This window comes from Orcinus orca, chromosome 15 (assembly GCF_937001465.1).
Source record: "Orcinus orca chromosome 15, mOrcOrc1.1, whole genome shotgun sequence".
NCBI lineage: Eukaryota > Metazoa > Chordata > Mammalia > Artiodactyla > Delphinidae > Orcinus > Orcinus orca.
In genome coordinates, this window is record NC_064573.1 from 67,059,589 (window position 1) to 67,083,300 (window position 23,712).

At 53.9% G+C, this 23,712-nt stretch overlaps 1 protein-coding gene across 1 annotated transcript in view; it reads left to right on the forward strand.

The window, feature by feature from the left end:
- ZMAT5 (zinc finger matrin-type 5) overlaps positions 1 to 23,712 on the forward strand; it is a 25,471-nt gene continuing 1,759 nt past the window's right edge. Inside the window, exons 1-5 of the mRNA XM_004283742.3 lie at positions 1 to 104; positions 11,219 to 11,373; positions 16,157 to 16,219; positions 18,247 to 18,327; positions 19,584 to 19,695. Coding sequence (XP_004283790.1) covers positions 11,247 to 11,373; positions 16,157 to 16,219; positions 18,247 to 18,327; positions 19,584 to 19,695 — 383 coding nt within the window. The 5' untranslated portion in view covers positions 1 to 104; positions 11,219 to 11,246. The remainder of the gene's footprint in view (positions 105 to 11,218; positions 11,374 to 16,156; positions 16,220 to 18,246; positions 18,328 to 19,583; positions 19,696 to 23,712) is intronic.

Sequence of the window (23,712 nt, forward strand, 5' to 3'; positions counted from 1 at the left end):
ATTCGCAAAGGTTTCTGGGAAGGGTGGACCGATACCCAAGGAAGGACTACAAATCCCAGCAAGCAGGAGGAGGAGCTCAGAGCCGTTGGGCCCCACGGAGCCAGGTACCTTCTTTGGCGGGACGTCGAGGGCGAGTGTCCTTACCCCCACGGGAGGGCTTGGGCTCTTCCATCTAAGTCCGCGAGCCCCGCGGCGGGCCACACTATTAAACGGAATGCGGAGTGGATAGGGGAGCGAGGCCTGGGTGCCCGGTCCCAGGCTTGTGCCCCGTCCTGTCTCTGTCAGCCCCAAGTCCAGGGCTAGAGTTGGAGCCTGTGGAACAAGTCGGGTCCTGGGGACTGAATCCCTCTGCCCAGCCTCAGGGGAAGTGGCGATTCTGCCCATGCTTCATGTTACCCTCATCCCTGGGTTTCGCAGCTGGCAATCCTGGCTTGGAAGGCAGGAGACCTAGATCCACTCATTCCTTCTTGGGAATAGAAATAGCAAGGACTTTGGAGGACTAGGGCCGTCCAGCACATGTTTTCTAAGTGCCTCTGGGCCTTGCGCTGGGGACCCAGCGGTGAACAAGTCCCTGCCTTCATGGAGCGCCCATTCTACTGTGTATGGGTAGATAGGAAGGTGCAGTAATGACAAGTAATGCTTTGAAGAGCTGAAGAAAGGTTGATTGGGGAGGGGGTGGTGGTGGTAATATTTTAGACAAGGTGGGCCCCAGGGCGACACTTAACCCTAGACCTGAGTGAATGGTAGCCGTTCAAACAGGAAAACGTTGGTGCAAAGGCCTTGAGGCTGTTCTATCCTGGGGTGTTTGAGGGGGAAAAAAGTAGAGTGGACTATGAAGTAGGCTCAGGTCAGCTCATATCTGGCCTTGTAACCCGTGGTAAAAAGTCTTAGTTTTTTCTAATTGCACTAGGAAGCCAATGAAGGGTTTTAAGCTGCGGTGTGACATGATCTAATTTACATTTTAATGTCATCATTTCTGGCTGCTCTGGAGAACAGACTGAAGAGAGGAAGTTGCTGTGGTGGGTCAATTGAGGCAGGGTGGTAATTTAGATTAGGGTGTGGATTAGAGTAGTGATCAGATTTGGGATGTATTTTTGGAGGTGGGACAAACAACAAGCTGACAGATGCATGTAAGGGCTTACAGGAAAGTGGACTCAAGAATGGCATCAAAGTTTTGACCTCAGCAACTTAAAATCAACAGGATGATCTTAAGTTCTGTTTGGCCACATTAAGTTTGAGCTGCCCCTTAGGCATCAAATGGAGGGGTCCAGAGGCCAATTGGGATTTGGATCTGGAGTTCAGAGGAGAGGCCTGAGCCAGAGATAAAAGTCATTGGCGTACGTGTGGCATTGAAAACCAGGGACTGGATTCGAGACCTGGATCTGCCTCTGACTTGTAAAAGCAACAGTAATGCCTTGTTTGGGGACTGGTAGGAAAAACGTGAAATGCTCTATATCCACCATGCGGTTATTTTCTATTTGCAAAGCGTCCTGGTAGCCCTTTCGGGCAGGAAGTTGTGAAGCTTCTGGGAAAGAATACTTATATCTTGCTGATAACTTCCCAGATGAGGAGTTCAGAGGAGGGAGGAATTATTTTAGGTGAGATGGGTAGGGAAGACCACAGGGAGTTAAGGTGGGACTTGTTTTATTTTTTTGCCTTTTTAGTTCATTCTCATTTTGGAGCAACAATTTTCTAAAAATCTAATTTTCTTTAGGCCATCGATTTCAACTTAGAAATTATTATTCTATACATAAATCTAGAAAAATTAGAAAAATGACCTTAACTTTCCCTTTGATTAATGTTTGAACTCAACTTGAACAAAGTAAATTCCTTTAAACATTCAGCCCTATCTTCAGCTCAGTTACATTCCCTTACACATTTAAGTCCACTTATACATTTAATATATTTGATTTTCTTTTTAAGTACTTCAGATATATAACCTAACAAGCATAATTTCCCCAGAATACTTAAACAGTTACTAGAAAATCTAATAAATTAACCTTATAAATGTAATAAATTTTAATACTTTTAACAAACTTAGTCAAATTCTGTTTTGTCAACTTGTTCTCAGTCGGGGGATTCAAAAAATACAGGCTCCATCTCTGACAAGAAATTAGGATATGGCGGGCACCCTTAGTAGCTTTTATAGCACCTCAGTGATTTTAACGTGCAGCCAGTGTTTCCAACCATTGCTGACCCCTCAACTTAGAATCACAAGTTTCATATCAATTACTGACAGATACTTTATCAATTACCTAACTACATATTTTAACTTTTATATTTTAAACTGGAATCACAGTGCTTTTCTGTTATATACTCAACATGTCAAATTCTTTTCAATGTGATACTTTTAAGCACCAGGTAGACACTGATTATTAATAATCTTAGGACAGGAACATTAGTACAATAATTGATTTAGTCTACTACCTCTGTTTTCAATTTTAAGCTTTCCTGGAGTGTGACAGGATGCTTAGCCAGTAAGAAAACACTTTTATCCACTCTAACAAATTGTGCTTAGCATTCTCATCAAGTCGGGGTTACCATTTCAGCTTACTGAGGTGGTTCATAGTCTGACCAGTTTCTGACTGGGACACAGATTTGTGGGCTGTGTCTACCCAGAGTGACTGCCTTCAGCAAAGGCTGCCTTTGGGATGCAGGGGATGAAGAGGTCAATGAACAGTGGAAGCTCAGTTCTCCAGGCTTTTATTTCTTGGGGGTACCTACTGGGGGTGGCTAGAGTCCCTGGTTAAAATGCAAATTTCTGAGCCCCTCTCCAGATCTGCTGAGCCAGAATTCCTGAGGATCTGATTCAGGAGACTTCATTTTTAATAAGCTCCTCACCAGGAGCAATGGAAAATTTTGAGGAGTTGTTTTGAGAGGGTTGATGTGATGCTGCCAAGGGTGGGCTGAACTAAGGAGGCTGGTCCAGATGTGAAGGGGTGAGACCTGACTTGGGCAGTGGTAACAGAGAGTCACATGGTATTTGGAGCCCAGACTTGGTGGTGGGGAGAGAAGGGAAAGGCAGAGGTGTTTATATGAGTCAGGGTATATGGTTCAAGAGCCTCTTTCAGACTATTTTTGCCTTTCCTATTTGGAAACTCTGGCCTTTTAGGACCTCTAACTATCTGGTGAGAAACTCTCTCCATCCTGAAGCTCCTGGAGCCCAGATTTGGGTTCAGCTGACCTTCACTGGGCCAGGTCCACTTGGAATCAGGGCTTGTCCTATCAACCGTCAGCCTGGACTGAGGAAAATGTTTACGCTAGATCCCTTTCAACACCACCCCCGGCCGGTTCATCCAGGTGAACCGGGTCACTGGAACCATCCATGGCAGCCTCCTAAGGAAGAAGGAATAGGGTTTATCCCTGCCTGACAAATTTCCCACTTTTTTGAAGGGAATTTTTGGGGAAAATTTTAAAACTATACACGCCAAAAGTAGAAACTTAGAAAAACAGAAAAACACAAAATGAAAAAAAAAATCCCGCACATCGTAATTTTATTCTCTAGACATAACTACAGTAAATATTTTGTGTCTTCTCCAGTCTTTGTATGTGTGTCTGTGTGTATATGTGTGTGTTGAGGCGGGAAGTTCTTTCTCCTTAAAAAAGTGGTATCATGTTGTACATACTGTTGTGACAATGAGTCATTTTTCATTTACAATATGGGATGAACATTTTGTCCCTGTAGGGAATTGTTCCCTTTGACTGATTCTTCTTTAACTGAAGTATAGTTGATGTATTACTTTGACTTGATTTTTTTTTTTTTGCGGTATGCGGGCCTCTCACTGTTGTGGCCTCTCCCATTGTGGAGCACAGGCTCCGGACGCGCAGGCTCAGTGGCCATGGCTCACGGGCCCAGCCTCCCCGCGGCATGTGGGATCTTCCCGGACCGGGGCACGAACCCGTGTCCCCTGCATCGGCAGGTGGACTCTCAACCACTGCGCCACCAGGGAAACCCTGACTTGATTTTTAATGGCACCATTGAATAGGTTGGCTCACACTCTACTCTTGCTCCTTGCCAGTTGTGGGCTCCCTCTACCCAAAGTTATTTTTAGGGTAAAATGAGGATGGTAGGCTTTGTGCATCATCATTGAACCCCTTCCCCCTCTCTACACAGGACCCTGAGCGGTCTGCCTGGCATGTGGTGAGCAATGGATAACTGTCAGCTCTTTTTACTCTTGGACATTTGGAGTTTGGTTTCAGGACAAGCTACATTGCAGTGCTCACCTTGGTACCTAGATCTTCGAGATGATCTCTGATCATTTCCTTGGAGGAAGTCCCTGTTGGATGCAGGCGCCCCTCTTTGGGACCCCCGGCACAGAGCTTGTTACCTATGACTGTTACTGGGGGCACATCTGTCGGCTACCCATCCCCAGCACATACTCAGCTCACGTTCTCGTGAGAGCATGGACTCTGTGTCATGAAACGTGAACCCCAGTCTGGCATAGAGGAAGTGCTCAGTGTGTTTGGCTGGTGAATGAATGACTGAAAAGGGAACCATGGAACTTTAGGGTTGTGCATATGCAAGTGGGAGGGGGGCCCTCCTTTGACTTGACTCAGGAGAGTTTTGCATTGTGGGGCACTTTGTACCTGTGGCCATCACAAATTATAAAGTGATTTAGCTTCTCCATTCATTTATTTCACTGTATTAGTTAGCTGTTGCTGCATAACAAATTACCCTAGAATTTAGTGACTTACCACAACAAACATTATCTGATACGGGAGTGGCGTAGCTGGGTGGTTCTGGCTCAGAGTCTCCCACAAGGTTGCTGTCAAGCTGTCAGCCAGGGCTGCCCTCCTCTGAAGGCTTGACTGGGGCTGGATGGTCTGCTTCCAAGCCCACTCACTTGGCTGTTAGCAGGAGGTCTCAGTTCCTTGCCATGTGGGCCTCCCTACTGGGCTGCTCACAGTATGGTAGCTGGCTTCCCCCCAGAACAAGTGATCAGAGAAAGCGAGACACCAGGATGGAAGCCATGTTGTCTTATAACCTGATCTTGGGGGTGACATACCATCCCTCAGCTCTCTTCTCTTAGTCACAGAGACCAACCCTGATATGCTTTGGAACAGGGGACACAAAGTGCAGACACCAGGAGGTGGGGTCATTGGGTGCCACAGAGGCTGGCTGCCACGTCCACAGATGTGCATTAAGCAGCACTGGCTTGCCAGACACTCTGCCAAGCACCTAGCATGCATGATTCAATCCTCACAGTACTCCTGTGAAAAGTATTATTACCCCCGACTTCCAGATGAGGCTCAGGGGTAGGTAGTTTGACGAGAGTATCACAGCCTGCGAGTGGCAGAGTTGGGATTCAGGCCTGGGTGGATGGCTGTACAGTAAGGGCTGACTTGTGTGGCCTGTGTGACTTCAGGCAAACTCCCTCCTTCTCTGTTCCTCAGTCTGTCATCTCCCCACTTAGACCAGCATTTCTCCAAGTATGGTCTGTGGACTCTGCATCAGGGCCTCCTTAGACCCTACCCCTGTCCCAGACCTGCTGAGTTAAGAAATCGCTGTGGGTGGAGTCCCCACTGCCTTATATTGCTGAGAGTGGATGATATACTTTACTTTAAGAAGTGAACACGTTTATAAAGCAGAAACTAACACACCATTGTAAAGCAATTATACTCCAATAAAGATGTAAAAAAAAAAAAAATGAACACGTGAATGAGGTCAGGATGAGAAAGCTTCGTGGTTGCTACAAAACCCTGGGACATCTGAGGGAGACCCTTAACATATCAGGGCTCCTATCAGGGGAGACATCTGGATCTTCTTGGCACTTCTGTTGGAGCTGGGTCCTGAGCAGGCAGTCTGCAGGCCACCTGCAGGGGCTGGGTCCGATGCCGCCAACTCCAGACGGCGGGCATATGTGGTGCTGGGACATTGCCATGCTCCTAGTGGGCGTGCAGTAAAGCCGTCCTCTGGCTGCAGTTTGCTGTTCACCTGGGGTCTGGTGGTGCCATAATTAGAAGAAATGACAGGTAAGCTCGAGGGCAGCATGTGGTGAGCACAAGTCCTGTATAATTACAGCATGCAACCCAGCCCCTGGCCACGGCCGAGGTGTTGACTGATTTTAGCCTTGTGCCAAAGCCACCTCTGTACCTGAGACGCACGTGATGAAAGCAACCAAGAATATCAGTGAAGCACAGATGTCTGCCTTGAGCCAGCCTCACGGTGGAGCGGTGGGGTGGGGAGAGAATGGGTCCCGGGTCAGCCAGGCCCCAGTGTGAATGCTGGTTCCAATGTGCCTTGGCACGCCTGGTGAGGGCTCCACAGGAGGTGCACGGGGGCGCTCAGCACCACTGGCCCACCCGCAGCACTCAGGTTGATGAGAAATCTTCCTTATCAGTGTCTCTCCCGGTCGTGGCTTTGAGCAAAATAGGAGTGAGAGTTTCTGAACCTGTTTCCTCATCTGCGAAGTGGATGCCTTGATATCTACTCCGAGGGTCTGTGAGGATTAAATAAGAGAATGCCTAGCACACAGGAGTCAAATCTGATTCTCCTTTCTTCCTTCTTCCACCCCACAGCGTCTCAACTCGTTGGTCATCTTTTCCTTGAGCCCGGAGGCCTGCAGTCAGGTGCCGTGGGCTCGCCAGGTGTGGTCTAAGTCGGTAGTGGGGGCCCTGCTGGAGACAGAAGCCCTGCAGGGAGGGTGGGGGTGGCAGAGACCTGCTTTTGGGGGCCTTACATGTCTCTCTTCTCGTCCCCGTCCTTGTCCCCAGATTCAGGCTTGTGGAGAAGAGGGTCGGTGAGCAAAGGGCGGGAGGCCTTGGGCTCCACAGGTGGCTCCCTCGCTTATTCCACCAGCAGTTCTGCATTTGATCCTCTCTTCCGGGTGGTGCAGTTGGACAGACAGACAGAACCCTCTGCCCTCGTGGAGCCTGTATTCTAGTGGGGAGGCAGCTCTTGTGACAGTAAATCAGTGTGTGAGACGAGCTATGGAAAACAGCAGGTGGTGAGGGGGCAGACGTGTTTGCTGCTGTGACTTTGGCTGCAATTTTAAATCAACTGGTCAGGACGCGCTGGGGGTAGGAGGGGAGTGAGCCTCCCAGGGGATGATGGCAACAGCAGTAACGGCCTCCATTCTCTGTGGTGGTAAATTCACAGCAGCGGCGGGGTCCCTGTTTTATAGCTAAGGACAGACTCTGGGAAATGAAATAACTTTCTAGTGGTGGAGCTAGAATTTGAACCCAGGCCTGTGTGACCTCAGAGGGTGGTCCCACTAGCATTGCCCTCTGCCCCGTGCCCATGAGGAGCCACCCTGTCACCTGGTGAAGCTCCAGGGAGCCAGCAGATGCTGTCGCCACCGTGGACCTGGTCTCTGGGAGTGGGTGGGTGGCACTGCCTGTGTTCCTGGTGAGGGAGTCGGGCCGGATGGTCCTGTGTTCCGGACAGGACCTCGCTCACACACTGCAGAGCGCGCCAGCCTCAGAGGACGAGGATGAATCACAGCAGAGAGGGCCAGCTTAGTCAGCACCCCATGCTGGTGTCTGGGTGCCGTAGAGACGTCCGGCTGTCCCCATTCCCCTTTCCCTGACCTCCCACTCAGGGCTGCCAAGTGCGGTGGTGCAGGTTGTGCCTTGTGCAAGGACGCCTGGCTACGAGGTGAGGCAGAGTGAAATACACTCTGCTTGCCAAGTTGTATGTCTGGCCCGGTGCTGTGTCTGTCCAGAGGATTCTGCAGCTGCAACTTTTGCTAATGTGCGCCAGGGCACTGGAGCAGGAGGGAGTTGGGTCAGGAGCTCTAGAACTTCACACCTGGACGATGCCTGGGTGAGGTCACCCTGCTGGAGGCCAGCTCCTAACCAGGGACAGGGCCTCTGCCTCCATGGGGTCAGGCCTGTGAAGGAGGCAGGAAGTGCTGGCCCCTCTAAAGCCGCTCTGCTCCCTTGACACCGTTCCTGGGCATTGGGGGCTCTGCAGAGCTGCTGTGCAGGCAGAGGTCTTAGCCTGCCAACGGGGCTGAGGTTCAGTCCCACCCCTGCCTTGTGCTGTGTGCTTTGGACAACTCAGTTCCCTTTACTGGCCTCCCTTGCCTCATCTGTAATATGGAATAGCTGACCACAGAGGTCACTTGGGCACTGATATCCTGTTCCTTGTTCTGAGTCTCAGTTTTCTGAAATACAGGCTTTTGGAGGCTAATAATAATGATGGTGATGATGGCCAATGTTTCTGGAGGGCCTCCTGTGGGCCAGGCTCTGTGCTAAGTGACACACGTGTGTGTGTGTGCCCTTAGAGATCACCTGGTCTAGCTGTCTGCGTCCCACTTCACATGTGGGGAAACCGAGGCCTAGAGAGGGCAAGTGACAGAGCCACATCCTCACCTGGCAGAGCTGGGACTAGACACAAAGTCCATTGACCCGTCCTGGATGGCTGAGCACTTCCCCTGTGCCAGATGAGGGGTGGCCAGGGTGGGCAGAGGGAGGCATGGGTGGGCAGCGCTGCCACGATGGCCCTCAGCTGAGGCTGGTGTGCCCCCCATGGTTTGTTTATGTGAGAGAGAGGGGAAAACACAAATACACACTCTCACACAGGCACACACAGCCCAGCCCCGAGGGGCTCATCATTTGAATCGGTGTTGCTGGGCAGGTTGGGAGAGGGGCATGTGATCTTCATTTCCTGGTGGTTTGGTTGGAGACCTGCTTTGCCCTTCCTGGATGTGTGATCTGGGGCACCTCACAGCACCTCTCTGGGCCTCAGTTTCCTCAATCGTAAATGAGGTTGTAATACATACCTCTTGGGGTTTAAAGGGGCCACATGGTCCTGGGGGTGTAGTGAGTAAAGGAAAGCTGTCATCAGTATGATTTGTTAGGAGGCAACTTTCATAAGTGATTAGGAGTGTGGGCTCTAGAGCCATCCTGCCTGTGTCCTAAGCCCAGCTCGGCTGCTTTCTAGCAGCGTGATCTTGGCTAAGTCACTTCACTTCTTGGAGCCTCAGTTCCCTCATCTGAAACCTCACAGGTTGTCCTGAGGATTAAGTGAGATGATGGATTATAAAGCTTTTAGCCCAGTGCTGGCACATAGTAGGTGCTTAGTGCATCAAATATTACATAACATTTATTGTACACTTGCTTAATGCCAGACATTATTAGTGTCATTTGTATTGCTGTTACTCTTTTATTAATAATTCATTTGGATTCAAACTTCTGTGTGCTGCTCCCTAAGCAATCAGCCAACCCGTTGGACCCACCGCCCCATATTCCTACAGTGAAAGTAGAGGCCTGGAGAGGTCCAAGGTCACACAGCTGGCTTCCCAGTGCCCTGTGTGGTTTTGCCTAGCTAAGTCTGCCGCAGAGCCACTGTTCCTTATCAGTCTCCTGGAGGAACGCCCCCCCACTGGCCCTCCCGTCCCTTCCCCTTTATGCTCCAGAGCCAGTGGCTCCTCTGAGCTTCAGCCTTCATGAATGGCTTAGTTAAGCACTCGGCCGTTAAACGTTCATCTCTTACAATTTCAGTCCAATTCCTATAAGTTTATTGGCAAGACGGGGTGTATTAGAGCTGCCAAATTTAATATATCAAGTCCGCGTGTCTGGGATGCGGTTTCTCAGCAGTAATGGGAGAAGAGAGGTTTTATACGTTTTCATTTTGAATGACTGTTCGTGATCCCATTACGGCCCTTGACTTAATGGCTGCTGTCTCTGCCGCAGGAGCGGCTTCCTCCATCCCTCGCCTGGCTGCCTGGACTGTCCAGGGGCTTATTTGTCTCTGTGTCTCTCCCCGTTCTCTTCTTCCCAACATGTATTCCCCCATCTCTCTGCCCTGTGGGTCAGGTCTCAGCTTTAACTTTACTAGCCAGATTCTGAGAGTCTGGGGCTTTTGCCGCTGGCCTGGGCTGCTACCTCGTGACCTTGGGGAAGTCACTTTTCTTCCTCCTCTTGGCCTCAGGAACCTGCTCTGGGAAATGAGGTGTCAGACTATAGGACCTGAAAGGTGAGAGGCTATTCTGGGCTCAGCCTTTGCAGATCCCACCTGGTGGCCCTGAGTGAACCCATTTGTCCTCTGGTCTTGTGACACCAAACGGGGACCCAAGGGCTGGCCTTGAGTCATGGCTGCAGATCTCCTGGGTCAGGAGTGGCAGCTGTGGTCACCAGGACTGAGGGGTCTTAAGTATCTGAAGACCCTGAAACGTTCTCATTTCCCTCTGTGATTGCCACCTAAGTGTTTAGCTGGTCTCCTTGCGAAGCTGTGTGCATTTCTCCCTGAGCCCTCTGGCTTCTCTAAGCCTTAAGCTGGCTGTGGAAGGGAGGACACCAGCAGCGGGATTTTAGGGCACCTGGGTTTGCCTTCTGCTTACCAGCTGTGTGACCTTGGGCAAATCGCTTCCTCTCTGTGAACCCCAGTTGTCCCATAAGGAAAATGGGAATTAACTCATTGTTGAATAACAAATATTTGGTTGCCTACTCTGTACCGTGCACCACTTTGGGGGCTGGGGCTTTGTAAATTTTATGTAGAAAAATAAAGTGTGAGTGTCCTAAAAACAACAACAACAAAAACACAAAAATATCCCAGCCCACATGGATTTATATTCCTGTTGAAGGAAAGAAAAATATAATAAACATAACAAGTAACTTATTACTTCAAAGGTGATAAAAGTGAAGCAGGGAATGGGGAAAGCTAAGTGGAGGGTTCTGCAATTTTAAATAAAGTGGTCATGGGAGATTACTGAGAAGGTAGTATTTGAGCAAAGATCGAAGGAGTCAAGTGAGCAAGCGGGGCAGGTATGCAGGGGGAGCATCCCGGCAGAGGGAACAGCAGGTGCAAACAGCGGGAGGTGGGCGTGTGCCTGGTGTGTGCCTGGCGCGTGTGAGGAGCAGAGAGGGGGGCTGTGCGGCCAGCATGGAGGAACAGGAGAGGGGACGTCAGAGGTGGTGGGGGGTGCTGTCCAGAGTGGGTGAGGTGGTGGTTCTCCAGCCTGGCTGCAGACAAGAATTCCCTGGGGCGCATTAAAACATGCTGATGCCCAGGCCTCACCCACTGGGTTTCTGCTTTAACCGACCTGGGGTGGAAGCTGGGTGTCAGAACTGTTAAAAGACCCCTCTGCAGTGAGGCCTCTCAGGCCATAAGCATCTGCCCGGGTAGCCCCTCATGGGCTGTTGCGGAGTTCATACGAGCTGGTGTGGGTAAGTAGAGCCTTCCTGACGTGGCGCAGGCCTGGCCCCCGGGCGTGCTCAGGCAGGGTGGTGGCATTTCCTCTGCGCTCTGACCCAGCGCCCTGCGACTTCCCAGGCAGCAGCAGCACCTGGCGGGGGTGACCATGGGGAAGCGTTACTTCTGCGACTACTGCGACCGCTCCTTCCAGGACAACCTCCACAACCGCAAGAAGCACCTGAACGGGCTGCAGCACCTCAAGGCCAAGAAGCTCTGGTACGACATGTTCCGAGGTGGGTGTTGCCGGCCTGGCGGCCGGGCTGATGAAGCCCTATTCTCCAGTCTTTCTTATCATCAGACAGGGAAACGCTGCGGGCCAGTGACAGTGCTGGTCTGGGCTCTTTGAGGAGCAAAAGAGAGGAGGCCTGGGTTGCTGGCCCCTGGGGCAGATGGGCCCTCAGAAGGGCAGGTGGAAGGCGAGCTCCTTTCCCTGCAATCCTGACTGAGGGCTCCGTTCTCTGACGCCTTGCCAGGCTCTGGGGACACTGTGGCCACGAAGAAGACCTCTCTAAGGAGCTAATGTCTGGGCCCACAGCTGAAAGGTAGGGAAAAGCCAGTGCTCCATCCTGGGCAGAGGGCAAAGTGCCAGCTGCTCTCGGAGCCAAAGAGAGGATGAGAAGGAGCATGGTAGGGACCAAGGCTGGCCACAGGGCCGGGGCCAGATCGTGCAGGCCTGCGGAGGCCACGGTAAGGGGGATGGGCAGAGGGCAGCCTTTGAAGGGCTGTGGGCAATAGCCACCACGACCGGAGCTACGTTTGATGGCGATGGCCGACTGCTGCCTGAGCAGGGGGCGCAGTAAATGGCTGTCGAATGACTGAGCTGCTTCTGGGAAAGGCTTATGAGGCAAAGGAATTAAGGCCATAAGCACCTGGCACAGGGCCTGGCACCCAGGAGCATTGGCTGGAGGGGAGCTGCTGCTGCTCTGCAGTCTTTAGCCACACTGAGCCGTAGTGAGAGAGGCGCCAGGAGCTGGACAAATGGAGGGGGACTGTGGCAGTGGGGTGGGGTGACCAGGAGCTCCTGGAATGAGCCGGGGCAGGGCCGGTGCTCCATGAGCTGGGGAGCAGGATTCCAGGACAGGGCCCAGAGGCTGGAAGGAAGGAGCTGAGTCCCAGCAGCTCAGAAGGGGAGACAGAGTTCCCTGGTCTGTGACTCAGATTCAGGTCACTCACATTTTATTGCGTGCCTGCTGTATGCCAGGTGCCTTCCATGGTCTGTCATTTGCTTTTCTCAGTAACTCTGTAAGGCAGCAGATCTAAACCCTTTGAGTTAGGATCACCTAGAGACCTTAAAATAAAAAACACTGATCCCCTGACCCCCATCCCCAGAGGCAGGTTTGGGCTGGGGTCTAGGCTTGGGTGAGGGAGGGTGGCCAAGCCACTCAGCAGACCAGGCGTGGCTATGGTTGCAAGGGGCTGGGAGTGGGGGCAGAGGGGAATTCAGGGGCAGAGGGGTCTCCCAGGTGCCTCAGAGGCCTCTGAACCTGGTGTCAGGCAGAGGCTCCCTGTACCCCAAATCCAGTAGGGGCTGCGATCTGGCGTGGTGCTAGGCCTCAAGGTTATCCTGGTGTTTGTTCCTAGTCCCAGACTTTCAGCCAAGAACCCTGGCCCCGTGGGTACAGGTTGATTGGAAGAGGGCTATAGAAAAGATGAAACAGTGGGTGCCACGAGCCCCTTCTCAGGGTTCCCAGCATTCGCTCACATCCCCAGCCATATCCAGTCCTTAAAACAGCACTTCGAGGGAAGCTGGGCAGGCCAGGGAGCCCCACTTACAGGTGGTGACTTAGAAATCCAGAGCAGTGCATCACCTCACCCTGGTCCCCAAGCTGACATATGAGCTCTTTCCCCTTCCTTGGGAGGCTTCCCCAGGGCTCCAGCTCACCTGCACAACCACACAGCACAGTCTCTGCAAGGGCACAGGGTACCCTGCCTCAGCTAGGACTCGAGACCTGCTCTGCTCCCGGCTTCATGGCCTTGAACAAGTCCCTTAACCCTCAGAGGGCTGTTGATCCATCTGCCGTGGTCAGGACAGGCGTGGGCCCTGGAGCTGGGCTGCCTGATGTCAGTCCCAACATGTCACTCACTAGCACTGTAGCCCTAACTTTGCCATGTGTAAAACAGCTGTAATAGCCATACCCCCCCTCCCAGGGATGTGACGGGGCTCAGTAATCTCCTGATGACTGTATGGCACGTAAGGACTTACTAAGTAAGAACGATGCTTATGGGTCCACAAAAGGATTGGCCTTGTACCCTTTATCTCATGGCTCATTCATTCGGCCAACACTTGGTGAGTGCTTAGCGTGTCCTTGGCTCCCAGAGAGGCTCTGAAGACTTAAAGGTGAATAAAACAGGGCCCCTCTCCTGTGTAACCTCACACCCCATTACAACAGTGTGTTCTGGGTGGAACCCCTGTCCCACCCAGGCCTCCAAGCCCTGCTGACCTGTCCCTCCAAGCTCCAGCCACACTGACCACCACAAGTACTGTCCCCTCTGCAGGCATGCCTTTCCTGCTGTCCTCCCCACCCCAGACAGTCCTCCAGGACGCCCTCTCCAACTCCTGGGCCAGGTCAGGTCATTTGGCTGCGTGCTGGCTGTTTACCCCGTTTATATCCACATGGATTAGTGTGACTATTGGAGTGGAAGGAAGGACCAGGTCTGACTTGTTCTCCACTAAATCCTCATCCTGGCGCAGCGCCTGGCACACAGGACGCGCTCAGTAAATGTTTGTTAGATGAATATCTCAATGAACAAGCAAACAAACCCAGGGCAGCAGGGCAGCTGTTGATTTGGGGAGCTGAAGCGAGAAGGACCAATAGGGTCAGATCATGAGGAGCCTTGAACGCCAGGCGGAGGAGCAGGGCCTGTGGCTGGGGGTTCTCAATCCTGGGTGCACTTCAGAATCACTAAGGAGCTTTTAACAATTCTTATGCCCTCCCCTTAGATGAATTACAACAGAACCTGAGAAAGATGGGCTTGGGCTGTGTACACTTTAAAAGCTGCCTAGTGATTCGCCGTGTGGCTGGAGTTGAGAACCACCAGCCAGATGCTGGGCAGCCTGGAACTCTTCTCCCATACTGAGTTACCCCACCAGGGCCCCTTGTCTAAGACTCAGACTCAGCCCCATTTCCAGTTTAGCTGTCCTACCCCAGTGGGACCCTGGGCAATGTCCACACGCCCTCCACCAGCCCTCCTCCCCAGGGAAAGCCTCTGGCACCAGCTGGGTGGGCTGAGTCTGACAAGTCCAGTGCTGACCCTCTCCCCACGCTGCTGGCCCACCCATGCTCCTGCAGGCCGCCCCGGGAGTAAGTCCTCTGATAGCTAACTCTCGACCCCAGCAGGCCAGCCCTGAGGAAGTGAGGAGCCTCCCTCAGAGTCGGCTACTCACCAGCCACCAGGAAATCAGCAACCACACAGGAAAGGGTGGGGGCTTGAGACGCACAGGCCAGGGTTCAGACCTGGCACTGCCACTTGTTATGTGTGTGCCCCCTTTCCCTGTGTGAACCTCAGTTTTTCCGTCTGCAAAATGGGGATGTTCCTGTAAATGGTGGGTTTATGAGGAGGAAATGGAGTAAGAACTGCTCCCATTTGTTGAGCATCCACTCCAGAGGCTCTCAGCCCTGGCTGCACATTAGCATCACCTGGGGACCATGATGCTGAAGCCGTTGCCAGCCCCACTTTCCCACAATTCTAATGTGGGACCTCCTCTGCCCAGTGCTCTGTCCATCCATTATCTTATTAAATGTTGACAGCAGCCCTACCAGGTGAGAATTTTCCTGCCATTTTACGTACGGGGAAACTGAGACTTAGAGTTCATCTACCAGTCAGGGCTCGTTAATGAGGAGCCCACCTAACCCCTCACTCCATTTGGACGTGGCCTGGAGAGTATTCAATTGGAAATGCTTGGTACCTACTCCAGCTGGAAAGTCTGACTTGAGGGCTAAGTAGGAATTTAGTGGTGAGGTCTCCATCTTGGAGTAACCAGCAGAGATGTGTTTGATTTCTGAATAAATTTAGGAAAGAAACAAGAAAGTGTAACAGAAAATCTAAACAAAGAAGAGCAGAGGACCCAGGGGGCTCTTAGAGTGAAGGTCAGAAACACCAGGGGAACTATTTTGACTCGGTGACTTTGGAATCCAGTGAAAAGGAATAGCTAACACCATGAAATGAAGCAAAGAAGTCAGAAGTCAGGTGGGATAAGGCTTCCAACAGCCATTAGACTTCTGAGGTGGAGGTCATGGTGACATTTGGCGGATGTGGTCTGGTGTACCTGGACTCAGTAGCCCATGGTCTTTCCTTTACCCCAGCAGCCTCTAGAAAAGGCAGCAGATGGACGGGGAAAGTGCACAGCTCAGACCTGGCCTCTCCTTCCTCCAGGGCGACATGAGGGCCTCTGAGTCAGGGCACCTTCCTCACTTGTCTCACTCACTTACATTTGACTGATTGATTCCTTGCCCACCAAGGAGCATACAAGATTTAAACTGTACCTATATGATGAAAGTAAAAGTAGGAAAAATCGGAGGAAACCGGGGTTAAGGTTCATATCCAGAAAGATTGCCAGGAAGTCCTGTTGAGGCCAGTGGCTAGTGTGAGAGGGGAACAGAGGGAGGTGGGGTACAGCCTTGGCCATGAAGTGATGCCTGGGCCCTGGGGTTTACTAGTGGGCTTTTTAGGTTTTTATTTTGAAATAATTAGAGAGTCTCAGGAAGTTGCAAAGACAGTACAGAGAAGTCTTCTTCTGGTACCAAGACTTCAAAAAAAAACACTTCCCAATATGATCTACTGTGCAAAGTTGAGAGTCTCTGACCTCAAGCCTGGTCCTGGCCTTTGGCTGGGTCTAGGTGGGGTGGGTGGGGCTGAGGTCACCTGAAGCTCGGATCCCTCTGCCCAGCATCCCTACCTGTGGTCATCCCCTCTTACACTCCTCCGTGGATGAGGACCTCTTTCCTTCCCTGATCTCAGTGGTAGGAAGTGCCTGTGTGCAGCTAAAGTCTGAACCCAGATCCTCTCTCCTCGCAGATGCAGCTGCCATCTTGCTGGATGAGCAGAACAAGCGGCCCTGCAGGAAGTTTCTACTGACAGGTAAAGTGTTCTACTCCGTTCAGGTCCCCCTAGGGACCAGCATGCCCTGTCTGGTCTGCTTGGACTTCTGCACAGCCTCCCCCCACCCTCCCGCCTGAGCCCGCTTTGTGGCCTTGGTGCGTCAGCTGACTTGACACAGTCAACAGGGGCCTTCCCAGGGGTTGTGCCTTATGACATCCAGGGCTTGGTCCTCAGCTCTTCAGACCTAGAATGTGATTTTATCAGCTTACCCAGAACAAGCAAGGGCTGGGAGATTGCAAGTAAATCCAGGAGATACTAATAGGTGTAATAGACTGGCTGATTAAGTTAGCCTGGGAGCCTGACCTCCACTGTGCCCGACCTCCACTGTGCCCTCCCTCCCAGCAGGCAGGGCTGGAGACAGGAACAGGCCTGGCAATGCCGAGAAGCTTCAGGGTTAGAACAAAGGACGCTGGGTGTTGATTTCACTGCTCAGTACGCAGCTAATAAAGATGCATATAGTTCAAAGAGACAAAAACCTCAGTAAGTGAAGGAGCCAAAGGCAGATGAAAATAAGGGTAGGAAAAATAAGACAAGGCCAGAAGAATGCTTAGTCTCCTCCATGCTTGCCTTGAGGTCCTGTATACTCTAAGGGTTTGGCCTTGAGTTTCCTAGCAGCCAAGGCAAAGAGGAAAGCCATGATGATTAACATGGTGTAAAAGGGAGCTTAGCACCAAGGAGAGGTACTGCTGTTGGCCTAGGAGAGCGGGGTGAATGGCTGTGCTCCCCTCAGGAGACCATGCTGCCCCTAGAATGGGCACCAGGCCTGCGAATCAGGGGCTGCCATTCCCCATGGGCTGCACCTTGATGTGAACACGCTGCTGGTAGGCAAGGCTGTCTTAGGACACCTCTAGTCTCCTATTATTATTACTTTTTAAAATTATTTATTTATTTATTTTTGGCTGCTTTGGGTCTTCGTTGCTGTGTGCGGGCTTTCTCTAGTTGCGGCGAGCAGGGGCTACTCTTTCATTGTGGTGCGCAGGCTTCTCACTGCGGTGGCTTCTCTTGTTGCGGAGCACAGAGAGGCTCGCGGGCTTCAGTAGTTGTGGCACACGGGCTCTAGAGCACAGGCTCAGTAATTGTGGTGCACGGGATTAGTTGCTCTGCGGCATGTGGGATCTTCCCAGACCAGGGCTTGAACCCATGTCCCCTGCGTTGGCAGGCGGATTCTTAACCACTGCACCACCAGGGAAGCCCTATTTTTTTTTTATAATTTTTATTGGAGTGTAGTTGATTTACAGTGTTGTATTAGTCCAGGTGTACAGCAAAGTGAATCAGTTACACATATACATATATCCACTCTTTTTTTTTTTTTTTTTTTAGATTCTTTTCCCATATAGGCCATTACAGAGTATTGAGTAGAGTTCCCTGTGCTATACAGCAGGTTCTTATTAGTTATCTATTTTATATATAGTAGTGTGGATATGTCAGTCCCAATCTCCCAATTTATCCCTCCTCCCCCTAGTCTCCTGTTATTTTGAGAAACATTTTGGTCTCCCCAGTTGAGATTTGGAAAGCCAACCTGGACTTTGGTACCTCCTTGACAAAGCTGCCATTAAAGCCTTTCTGGGGCACAGTCCAGCTACTTGTGCCCTCCTCCCCCCCCACCCCCTGCCATGGGCAGGGAGCACCAAGGCGGGGGTGTGAGGAAGCAGAACCCTCTCAGGGACCCACCCATAGTTAGTCGGGGCTACGGGCCAGGGCAAGGGGAGGTAACAGGAGACAAGCCTGCAGAGGCTTATGGAACCCAATCATGAAAGGCTTCAGTGGACTTTGGTCCCCGGCCAGGGAAGGGCTGTGAGCAGGGCCTAGTGGACCAGACAGGCCATGCTCGCTGCTCTTATGGCTGGGCCAGAGAGAGTCCAGCTTCTTCCTCAGGGCTGGAGTTGCTACTCCTTAGTCCCTAACACCCTGCCCCTAAAACTCTGGTGGCCCCTCATCAGGCTGCCCTTCAGCTCAATGGTAGGAGTCCATCCCGGGCAGCAAGTGACTCTCTCCTCCTGTTGCAGGCCAGTGCGACTTTGGCTCCAACTGCAGATTTTCCCACATGTCAGAGCGAGACCTGCAGGACCTGAGTATGCAGGTGGAGGGTGCGTTTCACTGGGACCCTGGGCTGGGCAGGGGTGGGTGCTGGGGGGATGTAGGGGAATGCTGCCCTGTGTCTCCCCCCTTCCCCCTCTTTTGTGGATGCCATGTGGGGTAGGCTGAGGGCTATCCAGGGCATCAGGAACTGCTTTCAAACCACCCCAGGCATGAGTGGGGAAGGAGCCAGGGAGCTCCCATCCATGTGCCTGGCTGGGTTTAAAGTGACACGCATGGTTTCCTGTCCAGGAGTCCTGAGGGTGTGCCTCAGCCCCACCTGAGCCCTGCTAGCCTGGCATTCATTCATGTACACCCACCCTCCCTTCCTCAATCAGGCAACGTGTTTGGAGCCCCTATTCGGCCCCTGGCAGATCCCCCACTGCGCTCTGGGGACAAGGGGATAAAGAGAGCACCTTCCCTGCCCTCAGGATGCTCAGGCCTGGGGACTACAGGGAAGGGCAAGTTCAGCTTCCCTCTGGAAACTGGCATGTCTGCCTTTGGGAAATTCACTTCCTACTGCTCCAATTAGAGATAAGGAAATTCCCACTTAGATGGTCTTTATCGATCTTCGCATGCAGCCCCTCACTGAATGGATGGAGAAACTGAGCCTCATGTGAGCCCCCATCCAGTGCGGCTCCTCTGTCCACGTGGCCTCGGGCAGCCAGCGAGCGTCTGGGGTGGCCTGGCCTTCACCCTCATCCACCAATAGGCCTCACTCCCCTCCGACCAGTCAGACCCTGTGGGCAGTGCCCTGCCCTGGGGATCTGATGACAGTGTAGCAGCAGCCCTGCCACAAACACAGGTTTCTAGGTGCTTTCCCAGGGTGGAAGTGAGGCCTTATGGGCCAGGCCAGCGAGTCCTGGTGACAGCTGTATCTCCAGCTCTTCCAGCCATGGTCTTTCAGAGCCTTTGGCTCGTGGTGGGAGAGCACAGGCTTTGCCCTGTTCTGCAGCCCACACTGCCTCCCTGACCCCAGGTTTGGACCCCTCCTGAGGACCAGGCTCTCAACTGTCCTGTGTCCAACTCCAAAAAGCTTGGGAGGCAGCCAGTGTTTTGCCTTCACTTCATGGGGAAGCAGAGTGAGGCCCAGAGGGGCTACCTGGGGAGGTGGCTGCAGGATGGGGACAGGCCAGAGGACCTGCTCCTGGCCTCCCAGCCCGTGCCTACCCCCCCGCCTCTGGAAGGTTCCAGCTGCTTTGTGAGAGTGTGGGGTTCAGATGGGGGTGAGTATGCCCCTCAGTTGCCTGTCTCTCTATCCCCACAGAGGAGAGGTGGGCCAGGGAGTGGCCACTAGACGTCACCGAGCTCCCTGAGGTCCACGTGGAGGACTGGCTGGAGAAGAGAGCCCAGCAGCTGAGCTCGGCCCCAAGCAGCAGGTACAGGCCCTGTGGGTCCCCTTCTCCCATGCCCTCCAGTTGCAAGACCCCAGCCAGCTTGCCCTTGTCTCCACAAACTGCCCAGGGACCAGACACAGGCGCCCCCAAAAGACTCCTCAGGTGGGGGCCCCATCGGGAGCTCTTGGGTCCCCAGGCCCTGGCCAGAGGCTGAAGGGCACTTGCCTGAAGGTTCCTGGCCTAGGCCTCATCCCCCTGCCTTAGTGGAGTCTGCAGTGGCTGAAGGGGGCAGGTGGCCAAGCCAGCTTGACTCCACATCACCAAGTCCATTGCCAGAGGGAGAGGCCTGACTGTGGTTACTGAGGCCCCAGAAAGCCAGTCACCACACTGTCCCCTCTAGGCCCTGCCAGATAGGCATGGTTGCTCCGACCCTGCAGAAGGGGAAGTGAGGCTCATGGGATGATGTGACTTGTCCAAGGGCACACAGCTCAGAGCAGGCACAGCTGGGATTGCACAGGCATGTGACAGGCTCTTTGTCATTGTCCCACTGCCTCCTCGAGGAGGGGGCTGGGGTGGGGCTGGCCCAGCTGCTGCCTGGGCCCAGCACTCAGGATGCTCAGAAGTGGACAGGGTGCGCTTTACCCCTTGTATGGGGAGCACCCTGGGTCAGGAGCCCACAGGTGTGTGCTGTGTGCCGTCCCAGGTTCTCCTCTTCAAGGTCACAGCCAAGACCAAAGCCAGGGCTCCTGGGGTCTTCTACCAGGTATTGAAAGAGAGAGAAGGGAGGAAAAGGGCTAAAGGATGTGCCTGTGACCTGCCTGACTTGGTAAAGTCACCCCGTGCTGGGCTGCCTCCTTTCCCGTCCTGCACTGGGACCCGGTAGCCTCATGGGACAGCAGCCTGGCTGGGACAGTCTGTGGGAGAGGTGAGGCTTCCCTTGAGGCTCCGCCAGGAGATGAGGGCCAAGCTTCTTGCCTTCTCCGTGCCTCAGTGAGGAGAGCTTGTTAAGCTATTTTAAAATTAACTTTAATTGTTTTTAAATCTGTGCCCAGTTTGTCCCCCGACCTTGAAAATATATAGTACAGTCATGACTCCTGTGTTGGAATGTGACATCCCTTCCGTCTGGTCCTGTCAGAAGTGGTTGTGATCTTGGTAGTGTGGGCACCTCCCTCGGGACTGGTCCAGGGACCCATGTCCTGCACCCCAGCTCGGGGCTGAGGCCACTCAGAGAACTCTGGGGGCTTCCCCGCTCCCCCACTCCCTGGACCCAGCTGCCTCCCTGCTCCGCCACCATGGTTCCTCTGCTGGGAGTGAGCCCCAGAGGCCTGGGCACCCCCTGGGCTTGTGCCGAGGGCTCAGGGAGACCCTGTGGCTGGGCTGAGGGGGCGTGGGGGTGGGTAGAGATGGGTGCCCTGAAGTCCCTTCCTAGGGATAGATGTGTCCCTGTGCTCTCTAAGGCAGCGTGCCTGTGACCATGAGACTCAGAGGACTAGGGGACAAGATGGAGAAACTGAGGCTGAATGATGGGCCCAGAGTCGCAGGAAGAGTGGTGACCACGTGATAATCAGGTGTGTTGGTGCTGTGGTGTGCCCGGCACTCAGCCCCGGCCTTTAGGGGGGTTGGTGCCCCCGGTTTGTAGCTGAGGAATCTCTTCCCCTCCAGGAGGTTGTGACTGCCTTGGTCACACACCTACTACCCTTAGCAGCACTCAGCTGTCACTTGAGAGAGAGCTTAGGTCCCTGCCCTGGCTTTGGACCCTGGGCCACTTCTGTTACCAGGTCTAGGGCTGGCCAAGGGCCAGTGCAGTGGTTGGCCACTGCAGCCGGAAGTCTGCAGTGGTAGTGGCAGTAGCCGGCTGCTGGGATGGCAGTGACTGGAATAGAGCTTGCCGCTGGGGACCACCCTAGGCTGAACCCTATCCCCTGGGCTTCTCTCCCGCTGACCACCCAACCTGGCCCCTTCCAGGGGACCTGCTTTTCCACTTGTTCTCTGTGCCTTTGCACAAGTCCACCTGCCTCCTGAGGGCTTGGGGCCAAAATGAATTACTCTCTGGGCAGAGCAGGCCAGTCCAGCCTTGAGAAAAGGAGGTTGTTAGGAGGGAGGTGACCATTTATCATTGCTTTTGCCATCACAGCCTCGGTCTTCCTCAGCCCTCTCCCCTCAGGTTGGTCTCATGAAAAATGATACCCACCCCCTGCAGCCCACAGGCTTTGGGCTCTGCCCTTGCGTCCCTGGCCCCCACTCCGCGGGGTCAGGGGGGTGGATTGCAGCCAGGAGGCTGCCTCTCTCTGTTCCCTGAGTCTACCATCAAGGCAGCCCTGTGGCAACAGTGCCCTCTCTGCCCTTCACCCACCCTGGCTCTCCTAGACGTCACGGCAGCCCTTCCTGGTCTCCTACCTGCCTCTGCTCCTCCAGTCCATCCTCCACACAACAGCCCCAACCAGCTTCTAGAACACTCCCTGGCCCCGGCCCTGCTGAAACCCTCCTGGGCTTCCTCCCCGTCGGGGGGACCCGGACTCCACAGCCCAGTTTGCAGGGCCCCGGAGAACTTCCCTGCCGCCTCCACGGCCCTTGAGGGTCACCTTCTCACCTCTCCCATCTGGCCTCTTTGTCAGTCCTGCCGGACGCCTGGCAGCTGGTTAGGTGTGGTGGGGCGTTTCTGATTTGCGGGCACCTTGTGCACACTATTTCCTCTGCCTGGAACTGCCGCACCACCACCACGTCTGCCTGGCAAAGTCAGACTCATCCTTCAGGCTTTAGCTGAGACATCTCCCCTTTCTCCCCTTCCACCCCCGGGCCTCCCGCTCACGGCCCTGAGCTCCCACTGTCATCAGCCTGGTGCAGACCCAGGACATGTTGGCTGCATGAGAGAGCATTTGGGGGAGCAGGGTCCCGGCCTGCAGGACTATTCCTGAGTATTAGTGCCGTGGGCGCCTCGTGGGGATGGGTCTGGTGGCCCCTCTTCCTCTCTGGGTGTCTGTGTCCTCCCCCCAGGACACAGGGCAGAGATGGCTGCCTGGCCCACCTGGGGCCACCCAGACCCGAGGGCTCTGACCTCACAGGCTGAGCGGAGCCCTCAAGGTGAGCCAGGCTAACCATCCTTGTAAAGGGGAGATGGAGGCTCAATGGGGCCCCAGCCTGGTGCATTGTCCCCCACCCCCACCCCACCCCCACCCCCCCCCCCCCCCCCCCCCCGCCCCGTGCCCCAGCAGACCGACCCTGAGGCACCTGCTGGGAGCAGACAGTAGGGGGAGGGAGGGGCCAGCCTCAGGTGAGCAGGCTGATCCCTGCGAGGCCAGTGCTCGCCCCTGCTTTCCACTGTTGGCTCTTCAGGTTGTGACTTTATCCGTCTTAATCTTCCCCTTTGCACCCCTCTCAGGGCTGGTGCTACTGTTCTGGCCCAGGTGCCTCCCTAAGACTCTCTCCTTCTAATTAGGACCATAGCTGGGGACAGGTGAAAGAGAGCTGCCCTGTCCCTGTGACGGGGCAGACAGGCCAAGAGAGAAGCCACGAGCACAGTCCTACGCACCTGTGTCCCCGTCTGCTCCGTGCAGACTGGAGGGGTGTGCTCCAAGGCCTCAGGGCCCGCATGTCTGAGGCCCGGGGAACGCACCCTTCTCCTGGCGGGAGGCCTCAGCTGCCCGGGAGTCTGACCCGTGTCCTAGAGGAAGGGCCTGAGGCTCACAAGAAGGGGCTCCCCGATGGATCACACCCTCTCAGGAGAACTGCGGTCACCCCAGCCCCACGGGGAGCCGGGGCTTGGCTGGCAGCTGGGCCTCTCCCTTCCAGCAACTGCGGAGCCTCCTCCATTCCCACCCTTCTCTGCGCCTGGTGGAGTTTATAAAATCTCCCCGGCACCATAAATCATGCTGGGAGCCGCTTTCTGTGCTTTCCAGTGGGCAGCAGGCTGCCGAGCAGGGATTCCCCTGTCCTCGCGCCACGGGAGGCCCCAGAGGCTGCACCGGGGCTGCCTGAAGCCCTTGCTCTGGGTCCGACAGCAGGTCAGGCCCAGGAGGGGTGGCTGGTTGAGGCTTCAAACCTCTCAGTGGGCCTGGGACG